This window comes from Coenobita brevimanus, chromosome 63 (assembly GCF_032717465.1).
Source record: "Coenobita brevimanus isolate Jiangsu-jjx chromosome 63, ASM3271746v2, whole genome shotgun sequence".
Taxonomy (NCBI): Eukaryota; Metazoa; Arthropoda; class Malacostraca; order Decapoda; family Coenobitidae; genus Coenobita; species Coenobita brevimanus.
Window position 1 is genome coordinate 28,153,990 of NC_137016.1, and position 21,153 is coordinate 28,175,142.

Here is a 21,153-nt window from a genome sequence, read left to right on the forward strand (position 1 = left end):
AGTGTAAAGTCACCCATAGGCAGAAGAAAAAGGAAAGAATGAAAGAAAGACAGAATGGGAAGGATGGAAGGGAAGAAAAGGCAGACACCCAAGGCAGCACTAAATCGAGTGAGTGGGTGGTGAGTGCCCCCACCTACTACTAACCTACCATATACTTTTCCTCTTACGCTAAGAAGACAAATACCCATGTGATTATCAAACACTTCTTTTTCCCTTTTCCTTTGTACAGGGGGATAATTATATCTGGCTTCCAATCCCCAGGGACTTTGCCTTCCTCCAAGGCCCATCTGCACATCTTCCACATCCATTCTACTACTATCTCTCACCCATGCTTCAGCATTTCACCACACACTCCATCAATTCCTGGGGCTTTCCCCATTTTGACTTTCTTCATTGGTTCCACAACTTCCATCCCACTGATTTCTTCCTCTCACCTCACATCCTTCCTTCTCCCAGCCATTCCCCAGTCATTTATACTCACATTACTGTACATTCATTCTTTGTGTTCAACAATTCCTTAAAATGGTCTCTCCATCTGCTCACTTTTTCTTCCTTGTCTGCTGGCAATCTTCCATTTTTATCTTTCACTCCCTGACTACCTTCTTTATTATCCTGTGAAACTCTCTTTACCTCTTTACAGAACATTTTCTTACATTCCCTCCACTTTACACTCAAATTCCTCGCAAATTCCTCATCCACTCTCCTCTTTCTCTCGTTAATCTTTTCACCTCTGTCTTCCTCTTTACATATAACTATCTCTCCCATCTCTCAACTTCCTCCAAGCCCTTTTTTCTCATCCACTCACTATATGCTTTCTTCTTTTGTGCCACAGACTGTCTCACCTCTTCATTCCACCGTGCTGTTCTTTGCACCCCCCTCTTGTCTTCTCTTCATTTCACACCCCACCTTTCATGCTGCACAGTTTTGGAGTATATTTAGGTTAAAAATTCTTTATGTAACAGTTTTAAACCTGTGACCTTGAAAAGTGAGTCGTGGTCACTGAAACAGGGTCAGGTTAATAGGGTCACAGTGCCGTACATCCCCAATAAGTATGATGAAAACCAGAGACGAAAAGTGACAAGTTAATATCAATAATAATAATCACATACGTTCACTATCCAACTCTGTGTTGCCCTACGAGGAGTGTAGGAGCCTGGGGCTAGGTAAGTTGGTCCTGACATTTAAGATGAGACTGACAAGCCTCACTCATTCCTGAGTAGCATTATGTGAGCAATAAACCCCAACCACCCCTTGGATATAAATCTGCACTGGCTCAATCTGTTTGGAGCCCCATAATAACACACTAAAACATCAGGTGCCATAATTTGGTGTTATGGTTACCACCAAGCGTAGTAAATGGTTTCCTGGTGTACAGGAAACTGTTTGGCTTGTCGCCCATTGTAGAGTCACTGGTAGACAGAAGGAAGGGGAAAGAAAGGAAGAAGGAAAAAAGGACATAAGGGGAAGGAAGGAAAGAAGGAAGAAATAATAATAATAATAATGATAATAATAATAATAATAATAATAATAATAAATCCATCCATCCATCCATCCATCCATCATCCAATTCTACGTTGCCCCATGAGGAGCGTAGAAGCCAGGGGCTAGGCAATTTGGTCCTGACATTTAAGATGAGAGTGACCAGCCTCACTCATCCCTGAGTGGCATTACATAAACAATAACCCCAACCACCCCTTGGATATAAATCTTCACCGGCTCAATCCGATTGGAGCGCTGTAATTACCCTCTAAACCACGAGACGTCATAATTTGGTTATATGATTACCACCCAGCGTAGTAAATGGTTTCCTGGTGTACAGGAAACCATTAGGCTTGTCACTCAGTGTAGAGTCACCCATAGGCAGAAGGAAGAGGAAAGAATGAAGGAAAGAAAGACAAAAGAGGGAGTGTAAAGTCACCCGTAGGCAGAAGGATTAGGAAAGAATGAAGTAAAGAAAAACAGAAGAGGAAAGAAGGAATGCAGAGAGGAGAGGAAACGGCAGACACCCGAGAGCAGCACTACAAGTGAGTGGATGGTGAGCACCCCCACCTATAATAATAATAATAATAATAATAATAATGATAATAGTAATAATAAAAACAATAGGTGGGGATGCTCACCATCCACTCTATGTAGTGCTGCTTTGGGTGTCTGCCCTTTCCTCTTTTTCATTCTTCCTGTATTGTTATTGTTTCCCTAATTCTTTCCACTCACTTCTGTTTATGGGTGACTCCACACTGAGTGACAAGCCAAATGGTTTCCTGTACACCAGGAAATAATTTACTACGTAGGGTGGTAACCATATAACCAAATTATGGCGCGTGGTGGTTTAGTGGGTAATTAAGATGCTCTAATCGGATTGAGCCTGTGTAGGTTTATATCCAAGGGGTGATTGAGGTTTACTGCTCATATAATGCCTCTCAGGGATGAGTGAGGCTGGTCACCCTCATCTTAAATGTCAGGACCAACTTGCCTAGCCCTGGGCTCCTATGCTTCTCATGGGGCGACATAGGATTGGATGATGGATGGATGGATGGATAAAAACAATGACAGATACGAAGATCTCCACCTATAGTAATATTGTATGTGGAGACCAATATAATAAAAATAATGACAGATACAGAGATCTCCACCTGTAGTAATACTGTACATGGAGAAGGGGAAAATAATACAAACTACGTTTCCTACCCCACCCTGCCTCTTATTTGTGGTCGAGATGATGTTTGGATAAGCCAGTGTAGGCATATCTAAGCCTTGTGTGCCTGATGGAAGAATTACAGTAGTTTTGCTCCCCACTCCCTGTCTCTCAGGTTGTGGAAGTGCAAGTGGGATTAAATTTCTATGTAAATAAGGCCCTGCTGCATTTTTTTTTTTTTTTTTTTTTCTGAAGGATGAGGGTGATGATTTTGATGTAAGGGGAATCCTTACGTGCTGATCCTATGTTCTTATACATTTTTTTTTTTTTTTTTTTTTTAGTATTAAAAAATGCATGAACTGAACTCATCAAGCTACATTTGTTTGTTTGTTTCAGTAATAATAATGCCCAGCAAAGGTAGAAATACATTTGATCCTCAAATCACATGCTTGGAAACGGTATCAGCACTGATCCATTCATCCATCATCCAATCCTATGTCGCCCCATAAGGAGCGTATGAGCCCAGGGCTGGACAAGTTGGTCCTGACATTTAAGGTGAGAGTGACCAGCCTCACTCATCCCTGAGTGGCATTATGTGAGCAATAAACCCCATCCACCCCATGGATATAAACCTACACAGGCTCAGTTGGATTGGAGCACCTTAATTACCCACTAAACCACCATGTGCCATAATTTGGTGTATATGGTTACCACCCAGCCTAGTAAATGGTTTCCTGGTGTACAGGAAATGATTTGGCTTGTCACTCAGTGTAGAGTCACCCATAGGCAGAAGGAAGAGGAAAGATTGAAGGAAAGAAAGGCAGAAGAGGGAGTGTAAAGTCACCTGTAGGCAGAAGAAAGAGGTAAGAAAGGCAGAAGAGGATGGATGGAAGAGAGAAAAGTACAGACATCCAAAGTAGCACTACATCGAGTGAGTGGATGGTGAGCGTCCCCACCTACTGATACAAGGGAAAAAAAAAAAAGTCCAAGGAATTATGCAATATGTGTCTAAAGCATATTTTGCTTCCTTCTGTTTGATTGTGTTTGTGTGGTAACAAGAACAAAACATAGCCATCTGTTGCAAACCAGAGCTCCAAGTTACAAATAAAGCTGCCAGGTAATTGTGTTTGGGTGGTGAGATGAGTGGCATAGATTTAACCCCTCCGTGGCCGAAGGTCCGGAATTTTCCATGCACCCCAGGCCGACGCCGGGGCCATTTTTTGAAGTTTCGAAAATTGATTTTTTTTCTTGCCATATTGAAGAGAAAGTTCAGATGCACCTAACAGTGCAAATCCCCGCTTCCTAGATGCATTTTGTGGCTTGCAGTGAAGCGCGGAAGTTGCAGAAATATCGGCAACTGATATCGCCGCCCAGGGGCACTGCCGCATCGCAACTGGGCAGGTGTTGTTGTTATTATTTTTACCTCCCAAAACAATGCGAATGATGCTGAAATGTTGTGCATATATGAGATATGGTGATATCGAATGATTTCGGTACATAATCTGTCAGGAATGGCTGGAAAAAAAATAATGTTATGAATACATTTTCACCTTTTTGATATAAAATATGTTTATGATAGTTTCGAGTTATTTTTTACCTTATTGTTGTGCCCATGCTTGGAAAAGGGAGCAGAGTTGAATTTTCAGTCCTAAATGAGAAAACTGCCCGTTCTCTGCCACGGGAGAATAAAGTGGAGGGTCAGTCCGATTAGCAATACGGAAGTTGAGTCGCAACTTATGGCTCCCACACCACGAGCATGGCTAAAAATAGAATCATAATGCTATTTCAGAACTAAGAATAAGTGTAATTATTATGAATACAGATACAAAGCAGAAATAAATACATTTACAGGTGGGGGAAAACGTATTTTTTCCGTCATAACATGTTCATGTTTCTCTCATTTTATATTCATCTTTTACCTTGTTATTTTCGCAATATATATTGCTGTCTCGTAAACAGGGTGGTTGTGTGTGTTTTGCAAGGGAGGTAAAAGATTGTATTTTTTGTCTGGGTCGAGATAATGGGTGTAACTATGTGTGTTTAGGCATGGCCATGAACGAAAAAATCGTACATCCACTCGCCAGGACACCAGGTGGTGAACTGACAGATGATACGTGAGAGGGTGAAGTCAAGGTCAGTCTCATATCCCAGATTTTCGTTCACTTCCCGAAAGTTTTCACAGTTTTCTACAAGTTGCACTGCATCAAATGATCCAAACCATTACAGCAAACCTGAGCAAATAGGTAAAGATACCAAGACAAAAATGTATTTTTCTCTTATTATCATGCCTTTTTGGTATGTGCCTGCATTACTTCATAATCGTAAACAGGTGGTTGTGTGTGTTTTGCAAGAGAGGACAAAGATGATATGTTCTGCATGGGTTGAGATAATGGGTGTAGTTGTGCTTGTTAAGGCATGGCCAGGAGTGGAATAATTGAAAATCCACTCATCACAGCAGCAGGCTTTGAACTGTTTGATGGGGTGTATGGGAGTGTAGTGTAGGTCAGTGTGAAGACGTTCAGAACGTTAATTCACTTCCCAAAAATTTTTTGCAGGTTTTTACAGGCCATGCTCAAACGACACCGGCGGCCATTTATCAGCTAAACGTCATTCGACACCAGCGGCCACGGAGGGGTTAAGTTTGGGGGTGTCCCAGGGAATTTTACAAAATTCAACCATTTGCCTTGACAGATAATAACATACAGGATAATGTCCTGATGGATGATTATCCATCAACCAGTTATATTTGAGAGTTTACTGTAGCTTGAGAACAGTGCTGCTCGTGGATATATCGCATTGATTATACCAGGTAGATATTGTCTTTCTCAGAAGAGAATTAAATCTGAAAATCTGAAAGCAAGATGAATATAAGAGAATAATGAAAATAGACCTTAGTTGAACTGTGAATGGTGGCTTATGGAAGAATTGTAATATAGCATAATGCTGTAATAGTGTAAATACTATTTTAAGAAGTTTATATTTTAAATCGGAGATCAGCAGCTTCCTATACACTCTTTTTTTCATACATGACCCCTAATAATTGTCATCATCAGCATGAAATGTGTGTTTTATGCATACTTGACAGATTGCAATGCTGAAGTTTGCCACTTGGGGTGGCAGTGAGGGGAGTGAGACAGGAGAGAGGGTGTTGGAGTGGTCTGATGTTCGACGTGCATACTTCTTTGTATCCTTTTGTAGCTATTAGTTATTGATTGGTGGTTTTAGCAATGATTACTTAAATAATATTATCTATCATTGTCATAGTGCTTACTGTAGTTCTATGCAACATTGGATTAGTTTAATATACTGTAATTGTTCTGTTGATACTGTCTGTTTTTTATGCTTCTCATTTTGTTCCCATTTGAGAAGTCCATAAGAAAGGGTAACCTTTTCCTGCATAGAAATACCCATAAAATACTTTACAAGTGTCCCTCACTTGATAGCCACCTGTCATATTGTACACCTACTCACATGCAGTGAAAGTAGCATTCTGTGCGAATTTCACTGAATGAAAGAAGTATTGTATGCTAATCATTCCTTTTTCAGTGGGTGTGTGAAGCTAGGCCTGTGATATATATATATTTTTTTAAGACTCTCCAGGTAATTTCCTGTGATTTTATGCATTAGCATACTTTGTTATATTCTGCTTTTGTGTCCCCATGAGTTGTGTCCCCATGAGTTATTATATAAAAAAATTATGGAGAGTTATTTGTTACATAGCTATTTGAAGGTTTAAAGGTTGTCAGCCATTTGGATGATAGATCAAACCATACTATTATCAAAGTGAGTAATGTGAATGGTTGGCATATATCACAGGCATTGTCTGTTTATCAGTCTGTTGCCAGATGCCTCAATCCCGTTCGGGGTGGCCACAAAAAAATCGCCTCCATGTCGCCCTGTCCCCCACCATTTCACTGCCCCACTCTCAACTCACACCCCTCTCTGTCATATACCTCTCCACCCCAACCCTCCATCTCATCCTCAGCCTCCCCCTCCCTCTTCCCCCCTCCACCTCACTCACATACACTCTCTTCGTCAGTCTTTCACCCTCCATCTTCTCCACATGGCCAAACCACCTCAGTGTATTCCTCCTAACGCTTCCTATCACATCCACATCCACACCACAACGCTCCTTTATATCCTCATTTGTCAGCCTGTCTCTCCATGTGACTCCACAGGCTCCTCTTAAATAACTAATTTCCACTGCTCCCACTCTTGACTTGTGTCCTTCCAACAATGTCCAAGCTTCACTTCCATACGTTAGAGTTGGTATCACAATACTGTCATGTAGTAACTTTTTCACTTCCATGCTCACTTCCCTGTTTCTTATCACTGCTTTCAAGGAACCAGCAACCTTTCTTCCCTGCTGTACCCTTTCAAGCACTTCACCCTCCAGACCTCCATCCTTACTCATCACACTACCCAAGTACTTAAACGTACTCACATTTTCCAATTCCTCACCATCCAACCTTGCTGTACATTCACTGACTTCACCTCTCTCAAAGACCATCACTTTACTCTTCCCTACATTCACCTTTAGATTCCATTTCTTACACACTCCCCCAAACTCATCCACCAAGCCTTGCAGCTCTCCTTTGTCTTCACTCAACAACACAGTATCATCTGCAAACAACAGTGCAGGGAGTTTCCAAACACTACCCTTTCTCACCAGGGCCACTCCAACATCCACTACCCTACCTTGTACCTCTTTTATTACTCCGTCCATGTACAGATTGAGCAACCATGGAGACATGACACATCCCTGTTTCAACCAAACCTTCAAAGAGAAAAATTCACTCAGTTCACCATCCACACGCACTGCAGCCTTAGCACTATCATGCATACTCTTCACAGCATTCAACAACTTCCCATCTACTTCATATATTCTTAATACTTTCCACAGTCCTTGTCTAGCCACCCTGTCATATGCTTTCTCCAAATCCATGAAAGCCGCATACAACTTCTTTCCCTTCTCTAGAAACTTTTCCACTAAAGATCTAAGAATGAATATCTGATCTACACAACCTCTTCCCTTCCTAAAGCCTCCCTGTTCTTCTCCAACTAATTCCTCTGTTCTTTCTCTAACTCTGTCAATAAGTATCCTAGCATACACTTTTCCTATTACACTAAGAAGACAGATGCCCGTTTGATTACCACACACTTCTTTTTCCCCTTTTCCTTTGTACAAGGGAATAATTATACCTGACTTCCAGTCCTCCTGGACTCTACCTTCCTCCCAGGCCAATCTGCACATTTTCCACATCCATTCTACTACTATCTCTCCCCCGTACTTCAGCATTTCACCACACATTCCATCAATTCCTGGGGCTTTACCCAATATAACTTTCTTCATTGCTTCCACAACTTCTGTCCTACTGATTTCTTCCTGTCTTCTCACCTCCCTCCTTCTCCCAGCCATTCCCCAGCCACTTATACTCGCATTACTTCCATCCTGTATGTTCAACAATTCCTTAAAGTGTTCTCTTCATCTTCTCACTTTTTCTGCCTTCTCCATTAGTAATCTACCATTTTTACCCCTGCTAACTTCACTTCCACCCTGTCTTACTCTTTTCACCTCTTTCCAGAACATTTTCCTATAGTCCCTCCACTTTACAGTTCCTTCCAAATTCCTCATCTGCTTTCTTCTTACTCTCTCTTACTGATCTTTTCACCTCTCTCTTTCTTTCTACATATAACTCTCTCTTCCGCCTCTCAACATCTTCCACGCCCCCATTTCTCATCCATTCATTGTATGCTTTCTTTTGTGCCACAGCCTGTCTCACCTCTTCATTCCACCACGCTGTTTCTTGCACACCCCTCCATCTTCTCCTCATCCCACACATCACATTACATGCTGCACATATTTCTTCTGTAAATATCCTGCACACACCTTCCATGTCCCCCATCTGCCCCAGTTCATGTTTGCCCAATCGTTCCTCCACTTCTCTCTTATACTCTGCTTTTTTCTCATCCTCTTGTAACCTTTCCACTCTCCTTACAAATACTCCTTCTTCTCGTCCTTCCCTTCTTCTATTTCTCCATCCTAATTGGACCTTGATTCTGGCCACTACCAAGTAGTGGTCAGAAAGTCCACTCCCCCAACCTCTATATGCTCTTGCATCCATTACACATTTTCACATCCTTTCATCCACACACACATAATCAGTCATTGCCTTCCTTTCATTCAGTTCACCACCTACCCTTCTCATCACGCGCCATGTATACCTGTGGATCATTTTATGCCTGAAGAGGGTATTGGCTATCACCAACCCCCTCCCAGCACAAATGTCCACTAATGCACTGCCATTCTCATCTATCTCAGCAGGCACACCCCACTCACCAACTATTCCATCCACCTTCAGATTCCCTACTTTACCATTCATATCACCGATCAAAAACACTCTATCATTCCTTCCAAACTTTTCCATGCACACTTCCACATTTGTCCAGAACTCTTCTCTCACTCTGCTTGTACAATCTTTTGTTGGCGCATGGACACACACAATTGCCCACATTTGTATTCCAACTTTCAATCTTATCCACACAATCCTTGACCCAACTGATCCATACTCTTTTATGCTCTTCTTCCATCTTTTACTCACAACTATACATACCCTTTCTTTCGCCCTCTCATTCTCACCTACTGCACATATACTCCATCCATACTCCCATTCTCTCACACTCTCACCTCTCCATTTGGTTCCAGTTATTCTGCATATGTCAACTTTCGCACCCTCACGCACCTGGACAATCTCTCTCTCTTTCACCTCATCATTCGCTCCTCTTACATTCCACGTTCCAATTACCATGTCCTTTGTCCGGTCCTTGGTCGTCATCTTTTGGTCAGTCCTTGTCCGAGTCATTGTGTAGTGTGTAATATGCTGTCTGTTAGATGCAGTATTAATGCCTTGTCATGTTTGCAAGTGTTATTCAGACTTTTATTTGTAATAATTTGCCTTAGAAATTACAGGAGACAGTGGCTTTGTGATGTTTGTCTGCATGTGAAATTCTTAGTAACAGATGAATTGTATTGTTCAGAATTATTTAATGATTTGTCTTTTTTATACATTTCCTTAACTTGTTTATTGTAGCTGTTCTTCATTGTGCTGGCATTTTTTGGAACGGGTAACATTGCCAGCATTAACAGCTTTGATCCCAGCTTTGTCTACTGCTTTGTTACTGTCTTCTCTCCTTTCATCATGGGTGGCCTCCTCCTCTTCAAGATCATCATCCCATTTCTCCTCGTCACATGCTTCTTCCATGCCATTTGTACTTTAATAAAGGTATGACTTTTTAGCAAATTACTAAGTTTTGAGAGGTCAGTTTAAATAACAGGACATTCGCATCTAGAAAAGGGGAAGGTTGGTAGCAGATTGGTCCAATTGTAGGTCAAAGGAAACTTGAAGAAACAAGAAGAGACATAGTCAAGGATTGGCAGTGAAAACTGTAATAATTAGGCTGCAGCATGCTTGTCAGACAGGATGTCTATGGAGTGGGAGATTTGGAGAAAATTGCCCCTTTTCACTTCAAGAATGTTCATAGAAATACCATATTGTTCATTAATAAAAATTCACATACAGGTACATCAGTCTTTCTGTGTAAGAGAGAGAGAGAGAGAGAGAGAGAGAGAGAGAGAGACTTTAGGTGCCCATATTCATGCCTCATGATAAGTTCATGACATCTTGTTTTTTACTGTTGTAGCAGGTTTTGTCCAGCTAGCACCTAGGAAGGTGGAGAGAGGTTACCACCAGCACTGCACAAGACAAAGGTTACATCATCCTATGTCTTGTCACTCATCATGCATAAACTTGTATACACTTCACACCATAAAGAGACATGGAAAATTTTAAAACTTAGGTGAGATTCTGGATTGCACCTTGCTAGGTGCCAAAACAGTCTTGTGAATGGGATGTTGCAGCCAACATGGAGTGGTTGGAGGAAATTCAGAGAGCTGTTGCCTTTCCTGACGCTGAAAGGGCTCTCCCCCATTGCTGTGGGATCATTGTATGCACAGTGTGTTGGGAGTGTAATGTTGTATGGTAGTTAGACATGGGAAGTAAAGGAAGAGGATATTTGGAAATGACAGTGATTAGATGGATGTTTAGCACATTCTCGAATTCAGTGCCTGGGGGGACTAGGTTTACAATTGAAGAATTAAGAGGAAGGATGGGACTGGAGTGTATTGGTGTTGTGATGAGGAGAGGCAGATTGAGATGGTTTAGACATGTGGAGAAGATGAAGGATGACAATTGGGTGTGGAAAATGAGGTGTGAGTGTCGGGGTTATGGTTGCAAAAGTCAGACCAAAAACAGACCTGGGATGAGGTCATAGAGTGTGACCTTAGGGATAAAGGACTGAATAGGGAGGCTGCCAGAGATGGAGCAGCATGGATAGCCACCATAAGTGACCAAGGCTTATGCATGCAGTCATGTTGGAGCCTTTTAAACAATACAAAATGATTTGAAATAGCTATGGATGGATAATAAAATTATGAAGATGCACCTGACAGGGATTCTACTCCCATTTAAATTGTCAGTTGAAGGAATGATTGTCTCTCACGTGTACTGTGAAAGTGATACCTTTAACTTCTGAAGCATGCTGTATTATTGCATAGGTATTGCCTGTCAAGTGGAGCCCAGAATCTGGAAGACTTACGTTGATTAGTGAATGGATGCCTTATACTTTCCCTCTCATATTTCTTGATCTTGCCCATATAACTTATTGGGATGATGGGTTAAAATGATGATGGTGGTGCAAATGTGAGAAATAGCTCCTAGCATCAGTGCGCAACATGTTCAGAGCCATGTTTAGCCTTGTAATAAGTGAACATTCCTGAAGTCAAGGATAATATTTCTGTCCACATATCTAACAAAGAGAAGGGGGGATGGGAAGGATGGCAAAAATCTACTCAGATTTAATATTTGGGGCAGATACTAATTTTATATAGTTGTCAGTTTTAGATTATATTTTATTAGTATCAGTGTAAAAAGAAATTTGATCAAATACATTACAATATTTAAAACTTCTTCCCACCCATTTATTGTGGGGTGGTGGTGGTGATGATGATGATGATGATGATGATGATGATAACTTGTGTGACTTATATGAACGTGAATCATCAGTTAACATACCCTGTTAACAAGGATTACCCTTTTTTTTCAGGTTCCAACAAGAGCACTCTTCTATGTGTTCCTGGCCATGTCTGACTTCATGGCACTTCACTTCTTTTTCCTTATCCGTACAGAAGGTTCCTGGCTTGACATTGGCACCTCCCTCAGCCACTATGTTATCTCCATGGCAACCACACTCTTCCTTATACTGCTTCTCTTCCTGGCTAAGTTCCTCACTACTTTTAGCCTTATGGCTGGAGTTGTGGGAGGAGGGGTGGCTGGGATAGGAGGGGATGGAGATTGTGTGCTTCCAAGAGTTTCTGTCAGTCGTCCTCACCGGGATTAAGAGTTGGAAGTACAGTACTGATTCTCAGTTTTGTGCATCTCTGGAAAGTTCAACATTCTTGTGTATTATTCTCCCAGTGCACAATATTAGTATAAGTCACGTTATGCCCTTAATGATTATGTAGCTAACATGTATTTGTTACAGTAATTTTTCCTGTTTTTTGCTCCTTGGAGTCATCTTTGGCCCTGATAAGGAGGAAGGGTGGCCACTGTGCCAGTCATTTGTAGTGGGAAAAAGGGATTCTGTCTCAGTACTTCCAGAGTGAAGGAGGTGGATGCTGTATCTCCATTGTGCTTCTAAGAGTTATTTTTAAGTGCTCCCTAAAGTGTCAAGAATTTTCATTCAGTAGCTTAGATTGTTGAGCAGAGATTGAGATCTGCTTACCTGCACACAGTTATAGTTGGCAACAAACCTTGTTTAAATGTTATTCATTATGCTGCAGCCGGACAGTATACGTCTATATGTTCTTTTGTTAGTGTTTGTCTGTGGTGTCCACTTTGTGCTCGCCTGTTTCACTCTGTGTTTTTGTTGTTCATTTCATTTCATTTATAAAGACTTCAACATGCTTCCATGCATCGGCCCTGGTTACCTCATCGCAGCTCTCCATGTTGCTCATTCTCTGGCAGCCTCCCTGTTCAGTCCTATGTCCCAGAGATCACGTTCTGTTACCCTGCCCCAGGTCTTTTTTGGTCAGCCTCTTGCAACTCTACCCTCAGTGTTCACAGCCATCATCTGCATCCACTTGTTATCTTCCATCCTCTCAAAACAAACACGTTAATAACACACATAAGTCCCGGCTTTCCTTTTAACCCTTTAATCGCAGATCTAATCCCCCCCCCCCCATTTCAGTCAAAGGCACACTACACATCCATCTAAACATTATCATTTCTGTATATTTCAGATACTCTACAGTACTTTACTACCCAAGTCTCACTACCAGACATCATTATATTCCTAACACCTGCTGCATAAAGTGACCCCCTTACCAGAAAGAAAGACTCCTTTCAGTGTCAGAAAAGCTCCCTGAACTTTCTCTCCACAGAGTCAGCCCCACCTCCAGCATAATAACATATTCCCCAAATAACAAAACTTCCCAACACACTCAACTCTCCATCAAGACCAATCTTTTCACTTCTTTCAATCTCCACATCGTCTCCCTGACACACCGCACACATGAAATCAGCATTATTTTGCAGCCTGCCTCTAATACCACTGCATTTCTTATGCACCCACTCATCACAAATGCTACACAAGATGGAGCAACGTCCCACACCCTTGTGGCAAACTGGACATGACCATACTTACTCAACTTTGACAGTACCACCACGATCCCTAGATATCATCACTTTTGTTCTATCCTTATTTACTCTGAAACCCTTGTACCCCATTCCATTTCTCCATTTCCAATATCTTTTCTCTGCTCCCTTTTGCTAATTGCAGTCAACAGCAGGTCATCACTCCCATGGGAATCCATTTCTGAAGTGACATGAAAAAGCTTCAAGCACCATGATACACAATAAGGGACTCATGACTAACTCCTGATGCACACCAACATTCTCGGAAAACTCACTACTCAAATCTCCCTCAACTCTTACCTGGTTGCGAGAACCCTCGTACATAGCCATAACAACTTTGATCATCCACTCCTCGATCCCAAGCCTTCTCATTGCCATCATCACCACCTCCCCAGGAACTCTTTCAAATCCTTCTCCAAATCCTATAGAACAGAATATGCTCCCTCTTCTTTCCTACATATTTTTCCTGAAGATGTCCTTTTGCCTGCCATAAACCAAAACTCCATCTTATCAGTATTCTCTCTTTCCCCTATCATACCTTCCAGGACACTGTCCATAACCTCTCATTTTCAGCTCCAAAAGTTTTATGCCTCTATAATTTTATCATTCCAAGATATCACTCTTTCCCATATATGCATTTACAATCACACATTTCAACCAGTTATCTGGAATGACACACTTATATATGACTGAATTTGAGGCATCTAGCGGCAGAGTGACGTATGTGCCAGGGGGTTACTTTCGAGTAATTAAAGCTTAAATTTGAAGAATGTGTACATAAAAGGAATAAAGAAAAAACTAATGTTGTTTTACATCAATGTAATGCTCTCAAAAAATGCAGTTTATTGAATCCATTGTTTAAAAAAAATAACAAACAAAAACCAAAACCAAACACACAAATGCACCCCCCCCCCCATTGGGGATCATACACAAAATATTAACATGGGTTATAATTATGTGATCCAAGTAAAAATAAATATAAAAATTAATACATTGTGAGTTTTATATTAATAATGCAATTTTTAAAATTTTGATTAATTTTTATATTGTAAATTTTTAATTAAATCTATTTCCCTGGATTATTGTAAGAGTTATCTAATCTATAGAGTGATTCTGAGTGATTAATATTATAATTTCAGTATTCACCTATCCAGTTCTGAAGTGTTGTACATGGTGATGTTGTGTGGGGGGAGGGGGGAGTTACTCATCGAGGAAGTCGTTGTCAGGGTCTGAGCCCCCTTCAGCAACTGCCGCATCAGGCCCAAGTTGTTCCTGGGCATGGAAAATATCCCTAAAGAACCCCCGGTGCTCACGTGGCACAAACTGGATTTCAAGTGTGGAACCTTCTTGTGCAGTTTAACACCATTAGGGTATGCAGGAGGCATAATTATGCTAAAACTTCTAATATGCTAAAAAATATTCCAGACTCGAAAATTTGGTAAAAATTATGCTAAAAGAATAAAATTATGCTAGATATGGTAACACTGCTGGTGGGGGACTGGCTGATGCTGGGGGCCAGTACTGAGACGCGGCCTCCCAATGGCTAGCTGCTCGTGATGCATACGTCTTTCTGCCATGTGGGACCAGACTTCCTCTGTGGGTTTTCAAGGCCTAAAACATGCGACGCTTGCCCATCTGCCAGCCAGCCATAAGGGTCCTTTTTGTGTGTAGCTTTATACAGGGAGGATCTAGAAGGCTCCACCTATGTATTGGCAGGAATAATTCACCATCGGCCATTTTTGGCGTGTACGTCGCTCTGCCGTTAGACGCCTCATTTATGAAATTAGTAACTAAACCCACTTGTGTATCTCCTGAGGCCGTCAGCATTTCAGCAGTCAACACAGACATACCCACTGCCTTCCCCAACTGCTTCTTGTCATTTGCCCTGCTCACTGTAGCAGTATTAATCAAAGGCCAAGGGCCAAACACTGGATCCACCTACTGAAAACCTTCCCTGTTCCCATCAGAGGTGTCATTCAGCAACCTGTTGCAGATGCTCTTCAATCATCTTTAATATCTTCACTTTCCACCATTACATTTCCTTCATCATGCAGTTAAGTACTGAATATGCATAGCCTTTCTCCTTAATGAAGTGGGCATATTATTTTTCACTGCTGTCCGGTCACCCCAACCATCTAGAATTTTGAGTCATCCGTTCATTTCGCATCATTTTAATTGCTCCACCATGCTTGCATGTTTTGGCCTTGGTTGCCCAATGGCAGCTTTCCATACTGCTCGATCTCTGGCAGCCTCCTTCTTCAGTCCTTTATCCCGATGGTCACACTGTGTGACCTCATCCCAGGTCTTTTTTGTGTGTGCCTCTTATCTTACAGCCCTGACCCTGACATTCACACTTCTCACACTTTGCATCGGGTTGTCATCCTTCATGCTTTCATCATGCCCAAATAATCTCAGTGTACCCGTCCTCATCACAGCACCAATATGTTCAAGTCCCAGCCTTCTCTCAGCTTGCCCAAATCATCTCAGTATGCCCCTCCTCATCACAGCACCAATAAGTTCAAATCCCAACCCTCATCTCAGCTCTTCAGTCACAGTTCTAGTCCCCCCCTCCCTTCAGGACCACATATTCATGAATGCACTGCACATCTATGTAAATCACGCTGTCATTTCTGTATTTTTGAGTTTATGAATATCCTCGTCCTTTACTGCCCAAATCTCACTACATACAGTATTTCACACTTAACACTTGCTGCTTACAAAGATCCCTTAGCATGGAGGGAGAGCCCTCTCAGTGTTAGGAGAGGCAGCAGCTCCCTGAACTTCGTCCCACCACTCCATAATCCTTGCCAGCCCCACCTCCAGCATATAATGTGATCCCCAAATAACAGACCACCTCTGCACACTTAAGAGACCCTCCAAGAAGATCACACTTGAAGGGTATATAATGTACAATGATTATTCACCCAGTGCCAGATGGAACGCAGTAGACTGAGACAAACCGCATGAATATAGCTCTCCTTCTAGTCTGAACCTTGTACAGAGGACATTATACCATCTGGCCAGTTCAGTTGTGGTCCACTATACATACCTAAACCTCACGAGCAACCCTGGAGGAGACACAGTTCACCCAGATTTTGTGTGCCAGAGCTGCAGCAGTCCTAGGCTCTTATTTGAAAAAAGTAGAGACTCAGGTTTCTGCTTCATTAGGTCGGAGCCATATATATATATTTTTTTTTAATGTGAGGAAGAAGGAACCAAAGGCCATGAGCCCGCAATAACAGTTCCCTCCAAGAGAAAACAAAATACAAGAGAGAGCCAAATTCAAGATCCATTCATTTCGAGATGCCTGGACACACTGCATTTGAAAGACTGGAGATCATAGGCAGCAGGAAATAATGACAGAGGGAGACAGTTCCAGAGATGACCTGTTGCATAAATGAAGGACTGGGAGTAACGGTTAACTCTTGCATTAGAGAGCTGGACAGAAAAGGGATGAAAGTTTGCTGCTAGACGGGTGCTACGCGCCCGTCGTAGAGGTGAAGGAATGCATGCAGACAGTTCAGAGGAGCAGTGACCATTAATGTAGTGATAGAGAAGAGATAAAGATGCAACAGTGCGGCGAAGAGACAGAGGTTTAAGGGAGTCAGTAAGAGGAGGAGAGTTAATGAGACGAAAAGCCTTTGACTCCACCCTATTGAGAAGAGCTGTATGTGGGGAGCCTCCCCACACATGAGAGTTGTACTCCACACAGGGGTGGATAAAACCCCTGTATAGAGTCAACAATTTTGCAGGTGTAAAGAAAGAATGGAGTCGGCTTAGCACACCCAATCTCTTGGAAGCAGATTTTACAAGAGATGTAATATGATCTTTCCAAGATAAGTCCCGAGTAAATGAAACCCCAAGCATGTTTAAGGATGATGCAGGATTATGCTGAATATTATTAAACATTTGTGGGTATACCTGTGGAAGATTTTGACGGGTTGATAGGTGTAAGAACTGAGTCTTAGACGCATTAAAAACAACAGGATTATTTTTACCTCAGTCAGAGATACGAGCCAAGTCAGACATTAGGTGTGCCATAGCCTCATCCCTTGTTTGTTGAAGTAACTGCTGAGATGGGCATTGCGGGAACCGAATGGAAAGGTGAAGGGTGGAGTCATCAGCGTATGAGTGGATGGGGTTAGATGTACAGCTTAGAAGGTCATTGATGAATAAAAGGAAGAGAGTTGGTGATAGGACAGAGCCCTGAGGAACACCACTGTTGATAGATCTAGGAGAAGAACAATGGCCATCTACAACAGCGGTTATAGAATGACCAGAAAGGAAGCTAGCGATGAAGGCACAGATAGAAGGATAGAAACCGTAAGAGGGCAGTTTGGAAATTAAAGATTTATGCCAGACTCGATCGAAAGTCTTTGAGATGTCAAGTGCAATGGCAAAGCTTTCGCCAAAGTCCTGAAAGGAGGATGACCAGGAGTCTGAAAGGTAGGTGAGAAGATCGCCAGTGGAGCGTCCCTGACGGAACCTGTACTGATGATCAGAAAGAAGGTTGTGATAGGAAAGATGCTTTAAAATTTTTCTGTTGAGAATTGACTCGAAAACTTTTGAAATATAGGACGTTAAAGCAATTGGACGATAGTTGGAGGGTTGGGAGTGATCACCCTTCTTTGAGACTAGCTGAATGAGAGCAAACTTCCAGCAAGAAGGAAAGGTACAAGTTGACAGACAAAGGCAAAAGAGTTTGCCTAGGCAGGGTGTAAGCACAGAAGCACAGTTCTTGAACAACAGGAGGGACTCCATCAGGCCCATATGCCTTGTTAGTATTGAGGCCAGTGATGGCAGAAAATACTGTACATCAGCTGAAGAAATTTTAATGTCAGCTATGAGGAAGTCAGAGGCGGGAAGTGATGGAGGAACAGCACCGGAATCGTCTAAGGTGGAATTGGAGGAGAAAGTCTGTGTGAAGAAATCTGCTTTATCAGTAGAAGAAATAGCTACAGAAGCATCAGAGTAGAAAAGAGGAGGGACGGATGATGAGGTAAAGTTGTTAGAAAGGTTTTTGGCAAGGTGCCAGAAGGAGCGGGAAGAATTCGAGTTGGAGAGTTGAGAGCATTTAGTACGGATGAAATTATTTTTAGCAGAGCGAAGAACAGACTTAGCAAGATTCCGGGCAGAAACGTAAAGATGATGTGATTCAGGGATGGGTTGGCTCCGGTACCTTTTATAGGCCCTCTCCTTGTTGCGGACAGCGTTAGAACAAGCGTGATTAAACCAAGGCTGGATGCCACTGTCATGAGAAAGGGGAAGAGGAAAGAAAAGTGTTTTGTGGGAAGGTTATTGTGATGCACAGTAGATACCAGGAAATAAACTTCATCAAGGAAGAATGTCTCATGAGGAAGAAGAGCAAATAAAGAAGCCTCTCTTCTTCTCCAACTATATTGGTCAGCTGCACAAAAACTAAAGTACCAAACATTGGTATTAAAAATTGCTAGTTACTGAAGAAACATAAAGGAATGAACAGAGTGTGAGTGATCTTCCTTGAACTTATGGAACCTTCATATAAGGTGCCAATAATGACCTCAAGCAGTAAAAGTACAAGTGTTTGTGTAGTGGGTAATCCATTTATCTTCCATTAGGAGATTGTGGAGACATAATAACAAGCATCCCACCAAGGTTGGTTCTGCCCCTCATGGGTATCCCTGTATGAGTATATGAGTTTTACACAATGTTGGCTTCTCACTGAGGGTACATGCAGATGTGTAGAACTTATTTTCAGTTCACTAACTACTGAGTGAGAGTTCTTGAAACTTCAGTTACAAGATAAGTTTTGCTTACACTCTGAGGAGATTCAGTTGCCTCATTCATGACTTGCAGTGTCAAGAACTGAAATTCCTTACACAATGCACTTGTGTGCAATTGAGTGGCAGAGAGCTCATCGTTGGTCCATTAAGGTGCCGTCATGATCTCATACTGTAGGAAAAATGGGTTTTCTTAAATGTTTTCTCATACTCTTTACAGTATGTAACTACAGTATATCTTATTTAACTTTTTAACTCTAGTCATAAATTCTTGTTGATATGATACTGAAGTGTATGTTTATATGTGGAATATGGTGTACATATTCAAGGACTCTAATGCTTTTTAAAAAGGCCAAGAGTGCAATACTCCTTCTCTTAGTAACTGTTTACTGTTTTTGTATATTTATTATTACAGGGTAATACTGATGCAGTTCTTTGAATAAATTCATATTTCTTGGTTTCATTTATAGCTAAAGCCAAACACTTGGTAATAAAGTTGTAGTGAGGTGTAATATGAAGTGCATATTGAGAATACTTGATAGTATGTGTAAAGGAATACAGTTTTGTACAATATAGTAAACTCCTGATTAAATGGCGTTGCATTGTCCGACATGTGACATTATTCGGTGTAGCCAGTGGCTGAATTAAAATGGTATACAGCAGTAAGCATAAAATCTTTGACATATCTGGCATGAAGGACCCCTCCTTCTGGCTAAAAGTACAGTACATTATTATCCAGCACGAGACAGTTGTTGTCTTCAAACATCAAGCCACAATTACAAAAAAAAAGAAAATAAAGAAATACACAAAAAGAGTGGGTTATACTGTACTGTGCTGTAATATGAATGTGGTGGAGTGTTGAGGGAGGGAGGGAAGGTTGACAGTTGGTTGACCTCACAGCTCAGGGTGTTGGTGGTGGGAAAGGAGGGGAGATGAAGTGGTAGGGAGTAAAAGAGTTTTGATTGGCTAAGGCAGGGGAAGGCGAATCCTAATGCAGATTTTTCATTGGCTGGCAGCAGGTAGGTGGATGTTCTCTCAGTGTCTGTTGTATCCTTTGCCACTTATTTTACTGAGCAAAATGATCATGCTAAAAAGGAATTGTAAACAAAATATAATATTATTTGGACAACTGTTTCTTCCCAAGTGAAGCTTGTCCTTATACTACATGTCGACAGTTTTGTGTTGTTCTGTGTGGCAGAGTCATTTGCTAGAATTTGGATCGATGAAAGTACAGTATGGTAAACACAGTACAGTACAGTAAAGCATGCTTCATTTTATTGTTGATGTTCTTTCCGTTCTTTTGATGTTTTGATTGTTTATTTTGGGTGTTATTGTACAGTATTCTCCAATAATGTCTTTACATCACTGCTGCCATGAAGTGTGTTTTTGTACAGAAAATCACAGTCTACTTCACAGTCCATTACAGTATTTCAGTATTAGGAATGTCTTTTAGCTGTTTTTCGATGATTTATATTGTTTGGTAATGGTTTTACAATGCAGGTGTTTGTACAGTAATGCCAGTCTAGATGAAAGAAAATGGATCTCCCAGCTTGGGGGACTTCGATATTATCCCCTTTGTCAACATGAAGTCACTTCTGTAAGAAGAATTGCAGTGTACTCAACAGTATGATACATTACAGTATTTTATTGTTAGGAATGTCTGTTAGCTGTTTTTTGACATTTTAAAGCATTTTGTAGGAGTAATAAGTGTTATAGGGTTGGGGGGTTAGGGGCCCATAGAGGGGAATTTTGCATAATCTGGCATTTTGACAGTATCTGGGAGGCCTTTGGCTCTAAGTAATCGGGAGTTTACTGTATATCTTTTTCAGCTGCTGTTCGAACCCAGGACACTGTGTAATGAAGAGTATGGGCAATAGAAACAGGACTGTAGTGCAGGCTGGATAGGATATGAAATACAGAGATTTGTGAAAAACTTGGTTCAAGAAGCCTACTGTATATGTTGGTCAGAATATAGTAAAGTATAGAAGACAACGTACTTAAAATCCAC

General features: G+C 41.4%; 1 protein-coding gene across 1 annotated transcript in view; it reads left to right on the plus strand.

Annotated features, from left to right (window-relative positions):
- PIG-N (Phosphatidylinositol glycan anchor biosynthesis class N) overlaps nucleotides 1-12,091 on the plus strand; it is a 216,271-nt gene extending 204,180 nt beyond the window's left edge. The window contains exons 14-16 of the mRNA XM_080276011.1: nucleotides 5,721-5,819; nucleotides 9,727-9,918; nucleotides 11,798-12,091. Of these exons, the coding sequence (XP_080132137.1) occupies nucleotides 5,721-5,819; nucleotides 9,727-9,918; nucleotides 11,798-12,091 (585 nt within the window). The remainder of the gene's footprint in view (nucleotides 1-5,720; nucleotides 5,820-9,726; nucleotides 9,919-11,797) is intronic.
- The last annotated feature ends 9,062 nt before the right edge of the window (nucleotides 12,092-21,153 follow it).